The sequence below is a fragment of the Phascolarctos cinereus genome, unplaced genomic scaffold (genome assembly GCF_003287225.1).
Source record: "Phascolarctos cinereus isolate Bilbo 61053 unplaced genomic scaffold, phaCin_HiC Scaffold_4;HRSCAF=312, whole genome shotgun sequence".
NCBI classification, from domain to species: Eukaryota; Metazoa; Chordata; class Mammalia; order Diprotodontia; family Phascolarctidae; genus Phascolarctos; species Phascolarctos cinereus.
In genome coordinates this window covers 681,260,929-681,273,413 of record NW_027555847.1, presented here as the reverse complement: position 1 = coordinate 681,273,413, position 12,485 = coordinate 681,260,929, and the positions used below count along the sequence as shown (strand labels likewise).

The following is a 12,485-nucleotide window of genomic DNA, read 5'->3' as shown; positions in this document are numbered from 1 at the left end:
GAATCTCTACCCTTTCCCAAACCTTCCTTGCCTATTCCTCTCCCACTCTTCCTCCATCTCCTAGTTAAACATTATAAGGATACTCCTGGGAGTGCCCGATGAGTGCACCCTTTGTACCTGGGGTAGTGGAGAATGGTGAGGGAGCAGAAGAGGTGTCTGCAGGGAAAGAGCCTCTCACAGGAGCTGAGGAGAAATCATGAAGAATGGAAATCATTGAAATCAGTACGAAAAATTTCAGGTTGGGGAGAGAACTATTGCAAGGGGGAGAAAAGTGGTCAACTTGATTTAGTCACAGAATCCCTTGGGAGGATTGAAAGTAGTGTGCGATGGTGCTGAGCAACCACAAGAGGAAACAGATATTTGTGTAATGGGCTGCTACAGGCAACACTCATCAGGCTGAGTGCTTGCTATCTAGCATGCCCCAGCTTTCATTTTCTTTAGGTTTTGCATGGGGCACATGGGCTCATTTCAAATATCTATGGGAATTTTTTGGATTACATGTTTTATTAGCTGCCAGAAATGTATGCCCTTCTATCTCTGTGTATCTCTCCGTGTGTGTGTGTGTGTGTGTGTGTGTGTGTGTGCGTGCGTGTGTTTGGGGGGGAGGGCTTTGAAATATACATCACACCACTGTCACTGTCCCCCACCCAAGATGATAAACCAAGTCTCAGATACTGGCTTGCCCTTCTTTGCAAGTTGAGTATTTCTTAGAATGAGGTGATTTTCAAGGATTAAGACAATTTTGCTTTTCATAATCCTAATTCATAATCCTTTTCATAATCATAATTCAGAACCCCAGCTTCCAGGTGGGACACACTGGTCTTTCTCCAAGGTACTGACGTTGCTGAATTTCTACCTGTGGAGGCTCCAGGCTCTGGGTATGCCTCGGGAGTTGTAAATGATGATACAGTGGATGCATCCAAAGCTGTCAGAAAAAAATGAAGTGATATTGAAGGTGACAGGGATCACAGTGGCCTACAACTACGTGGGGTCATCCCAATATTTCTGTGGTCATTAATTCAGTGTTCCACGTGTAGGAAATGCCTAATAAGGGTTTGCAAATGACTGGATGAATGTGGACAGACCCTTCTGGTTGACTCAGCTGCCTGGCTTCCCACAGGAGGAGCCTTTCAAAAGGACATTGGCCAAAGTGTCCAGCTGGGGACACTATTAGCAGAAGTGGCATTTAGGGGTAACAAGGGACACCATCACGAGGTCTCCTTCAGAAAATGTCTCTTAAAGACCTGGGGTCCACTCTTAATTCCCCCGACCATTCCACAAGAATTTCCTGCAAAGTTATCACCGTGCGGCCTCAGAGAGAGGACCTGGTAAGCCCAGGAAATGAAACACTGTCTCTGCATCATGAAGGGCCGGAAGGAACCAGAGCCCATTTTCCCCACCTGGGACAATTTCTTCAAAGAATCTCAGTACTAGGGAACCCTCAGAGTGCTTCTAGCCCTCTTCTAGAGCATTCTTAACATCTTGTGTCTCTATGATGATTTCTAGTGATGGGAAACTTGCTATGTCTTAAGACAGACTTTGGGGGAGTGAGTGGAGAATTCCTTTCTAAAGACCCCACAGTTGACTAAAGTGGAAGAAACATTGGCATTGTGGGGCTTGTCTCTAGGAGTCAAGAGAGAAAAAAGGCTTGGGATTCATTGATGACCTGGGACTCAGAGTTGATTTGGATATCCAAACACTTACTGGTTATGTGTTCCTTGGGCTGGTATTCATTATAACCTGTAAACCCAAATAACACATGATGAAGGCAAGGAGACCAGAAAAGAAGGAAAAGGAAATGTCAGGGACACTAGGATGAGAACCAGAGCTGAACTGAGGACTCAGTTTGAGTTGCATGGATATGCTTATGGGAGGAGAGTAGCATTCTTGTGGGCACTCGCTCTCTGCCATGAAGTTCTACCGTGAAGTTAGAGGTAATAAGGGCACTTATAGCTGTGGGGATTTAGATGGAGCAAGTAGAGCCCTGAATCAATTCATTTTGGCTGTGTCCTGGCCTGCAGAAACATGGCAGAAGGCAAAGCCATCTACTGACTATCCCAGTCATCTCTAAGAGCAAGACAGAATCTCGTGCACAATAGTAAGCATGCAAAAGCCTTGTTCATTCAAATTAGTCCCAGCTTCCTATGGAAGAACCTTTCCAATACCATTCCCAGCAAAATGCCACTGAAGATTTGCATGAGGGCCTTCTGTGAGGGGACCCCTACTGCTTCTTGAGGCAGTGCACTCTACTTTTGGATGGCTATAATTAACAGAAAATTTTCCTTTAATGTGAATTGAAATACATTCCCCAGTAACTTTCACACATTACTTGTAATTCCCCTCTCACAGGCCAAGTAGAAGCATTTTATGTGTTTTGCCCCATTAGAGGTCTTTAAATACTGGAAGACCGTCATTAAACCTCTTCACTTTATATTAAACACACCTAGTTCTTTCCAACACTCCTTTTACAGCATCGTTTCAAGTTCCCCATGATGGCCATTTTCTCTCTGTATATATTGTGTTCTTCAAACATGTGTCCTCACGACAGAACATAATATTGTAAATGGGGGCTGATCAGGCCAGAGGACAGTGGAACTACCATCTTCCTCTTTCCAGGGGCTAGATTTCCCTCCCTGGGGACTAATTGGATTGTTCCATCACCCGACTGGATCGTGTTGAGATGTCAGTCTGCTAAAACCCTTATAGCCTTCCAATGTGAAATCTTTCTGGTCACGTCCCCATCATCCTCTGGTCAGGCAATTTATTTTGTGACTCTTCATGCATATTTTTACCTCACATTTCTTAAATGTCAAGGCGTTCGTTACGATGCACCTTTCTAATTTGTATTGAGTTTGAATTCTGACTAACATGGTAAGAACCCAACCCTCCTACTTTCCTGTCCTTTGTACCTTTTCTTCCATCCATGACTCTATGCAATGGATTGCTAAAACACTGAATATAACAGGACGACAACCACAGCTCAGGGGCTGGCACTAATGGAAACGACTCAGAAAATGAAAAGGAATGGGGCAAGTTAATTAGGAAAATCAGTATGGGCATGGCCCATTTAGTGCAGTTGGCTGGACAAGGGAGGATTGGGAACCTAGCGCTCTGGTGAGGGCCAGGGCCTAAATCAGAGTAGGGATAAAAGGGAGAAGATATTTATGTTGGGCCTCTGGTCTCAAAACAGAGCTTACTCAACAGCAAGGGGGAAGGGGGTCAATTGTTGCCCCAGTGAGGAATCTCACCATCGAGGTAGAAATTATTCTTGTCCAGAGTATAGGGGCCCAGTCTGGTGAGGCCTTGGGTCTGGTTGCTCAGCTCCCAATAAACCTTTTCTCTATCTAGAGGGGAATGGTTTGGCTCCCATCGATGGCTGCACAAAGCATCCACTGCAGTTGCTGAGCCACGCTTCATAGATCTGTGGAAGGAAACAATTGTTGAGACTGCTGAGGTCAATGCTGAGAGATTGGCGTGAGGGAGACATTCGGCACACTCTAACTGAGATGAAGTGACATGAGAAAGGGTGATTGTGAGTCCATCAAGGCTGAAAATCTCCCATTACTTGTATGGGTAGGGTGGATCGATAGCCACAGATCTCCCCCTGGAGAGAAGATGACAAAGGGAATCACTTTGCTAAGGACCCAGGAATGCAGAGTATGGAAATGACACCATTGTCAGATGGGAAAATGGAGGAAATGGACCCCGGGTGGAGGCACTGCCTTTGTTGCTTTCCCACCCCGAGCTTTCACCATGAACCTGGGGAACCAAGAGAGACGATCTCAGGGCTCCAAATTGTATTTTCAGGTCTCACCTCAGAGCAATCACTTTGCAGTCACCATAGGAGGAACCAATGCTGCTTTGCTTGAACAAGGGGTTGAACTGTCAAGGAGAGAAGAAGAGGAATGAGCAGCCAGCCTTACAACCCCCACAGTGGAGAAGCTCTCTGTGCAGGAGTGGGGCTGGGCAGGGGCTGTGGAGTCTCACCATACGCTGCACCGTTCTCTCGGTGGAATTGAAAATGCCAGAGCCTGGGTGACCCATGTCTTCTGTGAACAATAGGTTGGTGATGCTGAAGTTCAGGCTGAAAAGTTTCAGGTTGTGGCCACCAGCTGTAATGGAGGAGGGAAACAAAAGCCCCATGCCTCAGCCCTGAGCGCAGCAAACAAATATGCCCACTGACACCCTCTCCTTGGATTCTCCTGGAAGGAAAACTCATATTCCCTGTCTTCATTGACATTCATATCAAGGAATCTCTACCCTTTCCCAAACCTTCCTTGCCTATTCCTCTCCCACTCTTCCTCCATCTCCTAGTTAAACATTATAAGGATACTCCTGGGAGTGCCCGATGAGTGCACCCTTTGTACCTGGGGTAGTGGAGAATGGTGAGGGAGCAGAAGAGGTGTCTGCAGGGAAAGAGCCTCTCACAGGAGCTGAGGAGAAATCATGAAGAATGGAAATCATTGAAATCAGTACGAAAAATTTCAGGTTGGGGAGAGAACTATTGCATGGGGGAGAAAAGTGGTCAACTTGATTTAGTCACAGAATCCCTTCGGAGGATTGAAAGTAGTGTGCGATGGTGCTGAGCAACCACAAGAGGAAACAGATATTTGTGTAATGGGCTGCTACAGGCAACACTCATCAGGCTGAGTGCTTGCTATCTAGCATGCCCCAGCTTTCATTTTCTTTAGGTTTTGCATGGGGCACATGGGCTCATTTCAAATATCTATGGGAATTTTTTGGATTACATGTTTTATTAGCTGCCAGAAATGTATGCCCTTCTATCTCTGTGTATCTCTCCGTGTGTGTGTGTGTGTGTGTGTGTGTGTGTGTGCGTGCGTGTGTTTGGGGGGAGGGCTTTGAAATATACATCACACCACTGTCACTGTCCCCCACCCAAGATGATAAACCAAGTCTCAGATACTGGCTTGCCCTTCTTTGCAAGTTGAGTATTTCTTAGAATGAGGTGATTTTCAAGGATTAAGACAATTTTGCTTTTCATAATCCTAATTCATAATCCTTTTCAAAATCATAATTCAGAACCCCAGCTTCCAGGTGGGACACACTGGTCTTTCTCCAAGGTACTGACGTTGCTGAATTTCTACCTGTGGAGGCTCCAGGCTCTGGGTATGCCTCGGGAGTTGTAAATGATGATACAGTGGATGCATCCAAAGCTGTCAGAAAAAAATGAAGTGATATTGAAGGTGACAGGGATCACAGTGGCCTACAACTACGTGGGGTCATCCCAATATTTCTGTGGTCATTAATTCAGTGTTCCACGTGTAGGAAATGCCTAATAAGGGTTTCACAAATGACTGGATGAATGTGGACAGACCCTTCTGGTTGACTCAGCTGCCTGGCTTCCCACAGGAGGAGCCTTTCAAAAGGACATTGGCTAAAGTGTCCAGCTGGGGACACTATTAGCAGAAGTGGCATTTAGGGGTAACAAGGGACACCATCACGAGGTCTCCTTCAGAAAATGTCTCTTAAAGACCTGGGGTCCACTCTTAATTCCCCCGACCATTCCACAAGAATTTCCTGCAAAGTTATCACCGTGCGGCCTCAGAGAGAGGACCTGGTAAGCCCAGGAAATGAAACACTGTCTCTGCATCATGAAGGGCCGGAAGGAACCAGAGCCCATTTTCCCCACCTGGGACAATTTCTTCAAAGAATCTCAGTACTAGGGAACCCTCAGAGTGCTTCTAGCCCTCTTCTAGAGCATTCTTAACATCTTGTGTCTCTATGATGATTTCTAGTGATGGGAAACTTGCTATGTCTTAAGACAGACTTTGGGGGAGTGAGTGGAGAATTCCTTTCTAAAGACCCCACAGTTGACTAAAGTGGAAGAAACATTGGCATTGTGGGGCTTGTCTCTAGGAGTCAAGAGAGAAAAAAAGGCTTGGGATTCATTGATGACCTGGGACTCAGAGTTGATTTGGATATCCAAACACTTACTGGTTATGTGTTCCTTGGGCTGGTATTCATTATAACCTGTAAACCCAAATAACACATGATGAAGGCAAGGAGACCAGAAAAGAAGGAAAAGGAAATGTCAGGGACACTAGGATGGGAACCAGAGCTGAACTGAGGACTCAGTTTGAGTTGCATGGATATGCTTATGGGAGGAGAGTAGCATTCTTGTGGGCACTCGCTCTCTGCCATGAAGTTCTACCGTGAAGTTAGAGGTAATAAGGGCACTTATAGCTGTGGGGATTTAGATGGAGCAAGTAGAGCCCTGAATCAATTCATTTTGGCTGTGTCCTGGCCTGCAGAAACATGGCAGAAGGCAAAGCCATCTACTGACTATCCCAGTCATCTCTAAGAGCAAGACAGAATCTCGTGCACAATAGTAAGCATGCAAAAGCCTTGTTCATTCAAATTAGTCCCAGCTTCCTATGGAAGAACCTTTCCAATACCATTCCCAGCAAAATGCCACTGAAGATTTGCATGAGGGCCTTCTGTGAGGGGACCCCTACTGCTTCTTGAGGCAGTGCACTCTACTTTTGGATGGCTATAATTAACAGAAAATTTTCCTTTAATGTGAATTGAAATACATTCCCCAGTAACTTTCACACATTACTTGTAATTCCCCTCTCACAGGCCAAGTAGAAGCATTTTATGTGTTTTGCCCCATTAGAGGTCTTTAAATACTGGAAGACCGTCATTAAACCTCTTCACTTTATATTAAACACACCTAGTTCTTTCCAACACTCCTTTTACAGCATCGTTTCAAGTTCCCCATGATGGCCATTTTCTCTCTGTATATATTGTGTTCTTCAAACATGTGTCCTCACGACAGAACATAATATTGTAAATGGGGGCTGATCAGGCCAGAGGACAGTGGAACTACCATCTTCCTCTTTCCAGGGGCTAGATTTCCCTCCCTGGGGACTAATTGGATTGTTCCATCACCCGACTGGATCGTGTTGAGATGTCAGTCTGCTAAAACCCTTATAGCCTTCCAATGTGAAATCTTTCTGGTCACGTCCCCATCATCCTCTGGTCAGGCAATTTATTTTGTGACTCTTCATGCATATTTTTACCTCACATTTCTTAAATGTCAAGGCGTTCGTTACGATGCACCTTTCTAATTTGTATTGAGTTTGAATTCTGACTAACATGGTAAGAACCCAACCCTCCTACTTTCCTGTCCTTTGTACCTTTTCTTCCATCCATGACTCTATGCAATGGATTGCTAAAACACTGAATATAACAGGACGACAACCACAGCTCAGGGGCTGGCACTAATGGAAACGACTCAGAAAATGAAAAGGAATGGGGCAAGTTAATTAGGAAAATCAGTATGGGCATGGCCCATTTAGTGCAGTTGGCTGGACAAGGGAGGATTGGGAACCTAGCGCTCTGGTGAGGGCCAGGGCCTAAATCAGAGTAGGGATAAAAGGGAGAAGATATTTATGTTGGGCCTCTGGTCTCAAAACAGAGCTTACTCAACAGCAAGGGGGAAGGGGGTCAATTGTTGCCCCAGTGAGGAATCTCACCATCGAGGTAGAAATTATTCTTGTCCAGAGTATAGGGGCCCAGTCTGGTGAGGCCTTGGGTCTGGTTGCTCAGCTCCCAATAAACCTTTTCTCTATCTAGAGGGGAATGGTTTGGCTCCCATCGATGGCTGCACAAAGCATCCACTGCAGTTGCTGAGCCACGCTTCATAGATCTGTGGAAGGAAACAATTGTTGAGACTGCTGAGGTCAATGCTGAGAGATTGGCGTGAGGGAGACATTCGGCACACTCAAACTGAGATGAAGTGACATGAGAAAGGGTGATTGTGAGTCCATCAAGGCTGAAAATCTCCCATTACTTGTATGGGTAGGGTGGATCGATAGCCACAGATCTCCCCCTGGAGAGAAGATGACAAAGGGAATCACTTTGCTAAGGACCCAGGAATGCAGAGTATGGAAATGACACCATTGTCAGATGGGAAAATGGAGGAAATGGACCCCGGGTGGAGGCACTGCCTTTGTTGCTTTCCCACCCCGAGCTTTCACCATGAACCTGGGGAACCAAGAGAGACGATCTCAGGGCTCCAAATTGTATTTTCAGGTCTCACCTCAGAGCAATCACTTTGCAGTCACCATAGGAGGAACCAATGCTGCTTTGCTTGAACAAGGGGTTGAACTGTCAAGGAGAGAAGAAGAGGAATGAGCAGCCAGCCTTACAACCCCCACAGTGGAGAAGCTCTCTGTGCAGGAGTGGGGCTGGGCAGGGGCTGTGGAGTCTCACCATACGCTGCACCGTTCTCTCGGTGGAATTGAAAATGCCAGAGCCTGGGTGACCCATGTCTTCTGTGAACAATAGGTTGGTGATGCTGAAGTTCAGGCTGAAAAGTTTCAGGTTGTGGCCACCAGCTGTAATGGAGGAGGGAAACAAAAGCCCCATGCCTCAGCCCTGAGCGCAGCAAACAAATATGCCCACTGACACCCTCTCCTTGGATTCTCCTGGAAGGAAAACTCATATTCCCTGTCTTCATTGACATTCATATCAAGGAATCTCTACCCTTTCCCAAACCTTCCTTGCCTATTCCTCTCCCACTCTTCCTCCATCTCCTAGTTAAACATTATAAGGATACTCCTGGGAGTGCCCGATGAGTGCACCCTTTGTACCTGGGGTAGTGGAGAATGGTGAGGGAGCAGAAGAGGTGTCTGCAGGGAAAGAGCCTCTCACAGGAGCTGAGGAGAAATCATGAAGAATGGAAATCATTGAAATCAGTACGAAAAATTTCAGGTTGGGGAGAGAACTATTGCATGGGGGAGAAAAGTGGTCAACTTGATTTAGTCACAGAATCCCTTCGGAGGATTGAAAGTAGTGTGCGATGGTGCTGAGCAACCACAAGAGGAAACAGATATTTGTGTAATGGGCTGCTACAGGCAACACTCATCAGGCTGAGTGCTTGCTATCTAGCATGCCCCAGCTTTCATTTTCTTTAGGTTTTGCATGGGGCACATGGGCTCATTTCAAATATCTATGGGAATTTTTTGGATTACATGTTTTATTAGCTGCCAGAAATGTATGCCCTTCTATCTCTGTGTATCTCTCCGTGTGTGTGTGTGTGTGTGTGTGTGTGTGTGTGCGTGCGTGTGTTTGGGGGGGAGGGCTTTGAAATATACATCACACCACTGTCACTGTCCCCCACCCAAGATGATAAACCAAGTCTCAGATACTGGCTTGCCCTTCTTTGCAAGTTGAGTATTTCTTAGAATGAGGTGATTTTCAAGGATTAAGACAATTTTGCTTTTCATAATCCTAATTCATAATCCTTTTCAAAATCATAATTCAGAACCCCAGCTTCCAGGTGGGACACACTGGTCTTTCTCCAAGGTACTGACGTTGCTGAATTTCTACCTGTGGAGGCTCCAGGCTCTGGGTATGCCTCGGGAGTTGTAAATGATGATACAGTGGATGCATCCAAAGCTGTCAGAAAAAAATGAAGTGATATTGAAGGTGACAGGGATCACAGTGGCCTACAACTACGTGGGGTCATCCCAATATTTCTGTGGTCATTAATTCAGTGTTCCACGTGTAGGAAATGCCTAATAAGGGTTTCACAAATGACTGGATGAATGTGGACAGACCCTTCTGGTTGACTCAGCTGCCTGGCTTCCCACAGGAGGAGCCTTTCAAAAGGACATTGGCTAAAGTGTCCAGCTGGGGACACTATTAGCAGAAGTGGCATTTAGGGGTAACAAGGGACACCATCACGAGGTCTCCTTCAGAAAATGTCTCTTAAAGACCTGGGGTCCACTCTTAATTCCCCCGACCATTCCACAAGAATTTCCTGCAAAGTTATCACCGTGCGGCCTCAGAGAGAGGACCTGGTAAGCCCAGGAAATGAAACACTGTCTCTGCATCATGAAGGGCCGGAAGGAACCAGAGCCCATTTTCCCCACCTGGGACAATTTCTTCAAAGAATCTCAGTACTAGGGAACCCTCAGAGTGCTTCTAGCCCTCTTCTAGAGCATTCTTAACATCTTGTGTCTCTATGATGATTTCTAGTGATGGGAAACTTGCTATGTCTTAAGACAGACTTTGGGGGAGTGAGTGGAGAATTCCTTTCTAAAGACCCCACAGTTGACTAAAGTGGAAGAAACATTGGCATTGTGGGGCTTGTCTCTAGGAGTCAAGAGAGAAAAAAAGGCTTGGGATTCATTGATGACCTGGGACTCAGAGTTGATTTGGATATCCAAACACTTACTGGTTATGTGTTCCTTGGGCTGGTATTCATTATAACCTGTAAACCCAAATAACACATGATGAAGGCAAGGAGACCAGAAAAGAAGGAAAAGGAAATGTCAGGGACACTAGGATGGGAACCAGAGCTGAACTGAGGACTCAGTTTGAGTTGCATGGATATGCTTATGGGAGGAGAGTAGCATTCTTGTGGGCACTCGCTCTCTGCCATGAAGTTCTACCGTGAAGTTAGAGGTAATAAGGGCACTTATAGCTGTGGGGATTTAGATGGAGCAAGTAGAGCCCTGAATCAATTCATTTTGGCTGTGTCCTGGCCTGCAGAAACATGGCAGAAGGCAAAGCCATCTACTGACTATCCCAGTCATCTCTAAGAGCAAGACAGAATCTCGTGCACAATAGTAAGCATGCAAAAGCCTTGTTCATTCAAATTAGTCCCAGCTTCCTATGGAAGAACCTTTCCAATACCATTCCCAGCAAAATGCCACTGAAGATTTGCATGAGGGCCTTCTGTGAGGGGACCCCTACTGCTTCTTGAGGCAGTGCACTCTACTTTTGGATGGCTATAATTAACAGAAAATTTTCCTTTAATGTGAATTGAAATACATTCCCCAGTAACTTTCACACATTACTTGTAATTCCCCTCTCACAGGCCAAGTAGAAGCATTTTATGTGTTTTGCCCCATTAGAGGTCTTTAAATACTGGAAGACCGTCATTAAACCTCTTCACTTTATATTAAACACACCTAGTTCTTTCCAACACTCCTTTTACAGCATCGTTTCAAGTTCCCCATGATGGCCATTTTCTCTCTGTATATATTGTGTTCTTCAAACATGTGTCCTCACGACAGAACATAATATTGTAAATGGGGGCTGATCAGGCCAGAGGACAGTGGAACTACCATCTTCCTCTTTCCAGGGGCTAGATTTCCCTCCCTGGGGACTAATTGGATTGTTCCATCACCCGACTGGATCGTGTTGAGATGTCAGTCTGCTAAAACCCTTATAGCCTTCCAATGTGAAATCTTTCTGGTCACGTCCCCATCATCCTCTGGTCAGGCAATTTATTTTGTGACTCTTCATGCATATTTTTACCTCACATTTCTTAAATGTCAAGGCGTTCGTTACGATGCACCTTTCTAATTTGTATTGAGTTTGAATTCTGACTAACATGGTAAGAACCCAACCCTCCTACTTTCCTGTCCTTTGTACCTTTTCTTCCATCCATGACTCTATGCAATGGATTGCTAAAACACTGAATATAACAGGACGACAACCACAGCTCAGGGGCTGGCACTAATGGAAACGACTCAGAAAATGAAAAGGAATGGGGCAAGTTAATTAGGAAAATCAGTATGGGCATGGCCCATTTAGTGCAGTTGGCTGGACAAGGGAGGATTGGGAACCTAGCGCTCTGGTGAGGGCCAGGGCCTAAATCAGAGTAGGGATAAAAGGGAGAAGATATTTATGTTGGGCCTCTGGTCTCAAAACAGAGCTTACTCAACAGCAAGGGGAAGGGGGTCAATTGTTGCCCCAGTGAGGAATCTCACCATCGAGGTAGAAATTATTCTTGTCCAGAGTATAGGGGCCCAGTCTGGTGAGGCCTTGGGTCTGGTTGCTCAGCTCCCAATAAACCTTTTCTCTATCTAGAGGGGAATGGTTTGGCTCCCATCGATGGCTGCACAAAGCATCCACTGCAGTTGCTGAGCCACGCTTCATAGATCTGTGGAAGGAAACAATTGTTGAGACTGCTGAGGTCAATGCTGAGAGATTGGCGTGAGGGAGACATTCGGCACACTCAAACTGAGATGAAGTGACATGAGAAAGGGTGATTGTGAGTCCATCAAGGCTGAAAATCTCCCATTACTTGTATGGGTAGGGTGGATCGATAGCCACAGATCTCCCCCTGGAGAGAAGATGACAAAGGGAATCACTTTGCTAAGGACCCAGGAATGCAGAGTATGGAAATGACACCATTGTCAGATGGGAAAATGGAGGAAATGGACCCCGGGTGGAGGCACTGCCTTTGTTGCTTTCCCACCCCGAGCTTTCACCATGAACCTGGGGAACCAAGAGAGACGATCTCAGGGCTCCAAATTGTATTTTCAGGTCTCACCTCAGAGCAATCACTTTGCAGTCACCATAGGAGGAACCAATGCTGCTTTGCTTGAACAAGGGGTTGAACTGTCAAGGAGAGAAGAAGAGGAATGAGCAGCCAGCCTTACAACCCCCACAGTGGAGAAGCTCTCTGTGCAGGAGTGGGGCTGGGCAGGGGCTGTGGAGTC

General features: G+C 46.0%; 1 protein-coding gene across 1 annotated transcript in view; it reads right to left on the bottom strand.

The window, feature by feature from the left end:
• The window catches only part of LOC110223371 (mucin-16-like), a 30,772-nt gene that overhangs the window by 369 nt on the left and 17,918 nt on the right, over positions 1-12,485 (bottom strand). The window contains exons 15-31 of the mRNA XM_078151829.1: positions 12,317-12,384; positions 11,751-11,923; positions 10,208-10,243; positions 9,358-9,426; positions 8,619-8,684; positions 8,239-8,363; positions 8,066-8,133; positions 7,500-7,672; positions 5,956-5,991; positions 5,106-5,174; positions 4,368-4,433; positions 3,988-4,112; positions 3,815-3,882; positions 3,249-3,421; positions 1,705-1,740; positions 857-925; positions 118-183 (exon numbers count right to left, since the gene is read on the bottom strand). Of these exons, the coding sequence (XP_078007955.1) occupies positions 118-183; positions 857-925; positions 1,705-1,740; positions 3,249-3,421; positions 3,815-3,882; positions 3,988-4,112; positions 4,368-4,433; positions 5,106-5,174; positions 5,956-5,991; positions 7,500-7,672; positions 8,066-8,133; positions 8,239-8,363; positions 8,619-8,684; positions 9,358-9,426; positions 10,208-10,243; positions 11,751-11,923; positions 12,317-12,384 (1,486 nt within the window). The remainder of the gene's footprint in view (positions 1-117; positions 184-856; positions 926-1,704; positions 1,741-3,248; positions 3,422-3,814; positions 3,883-3,987; positions 4,113-4,367; positions 4,434-5,105; positions 5,175-5,955; positions 5,992-7,499; positions 7,673-8,065; positions 8,134-8,238; positions 8,364-8,618; positions 8,685-9,357; positions 9,427-10,207; positions 10,244-11,750; positions 11,924-12,316; positions 12,385-12,485) is intronic.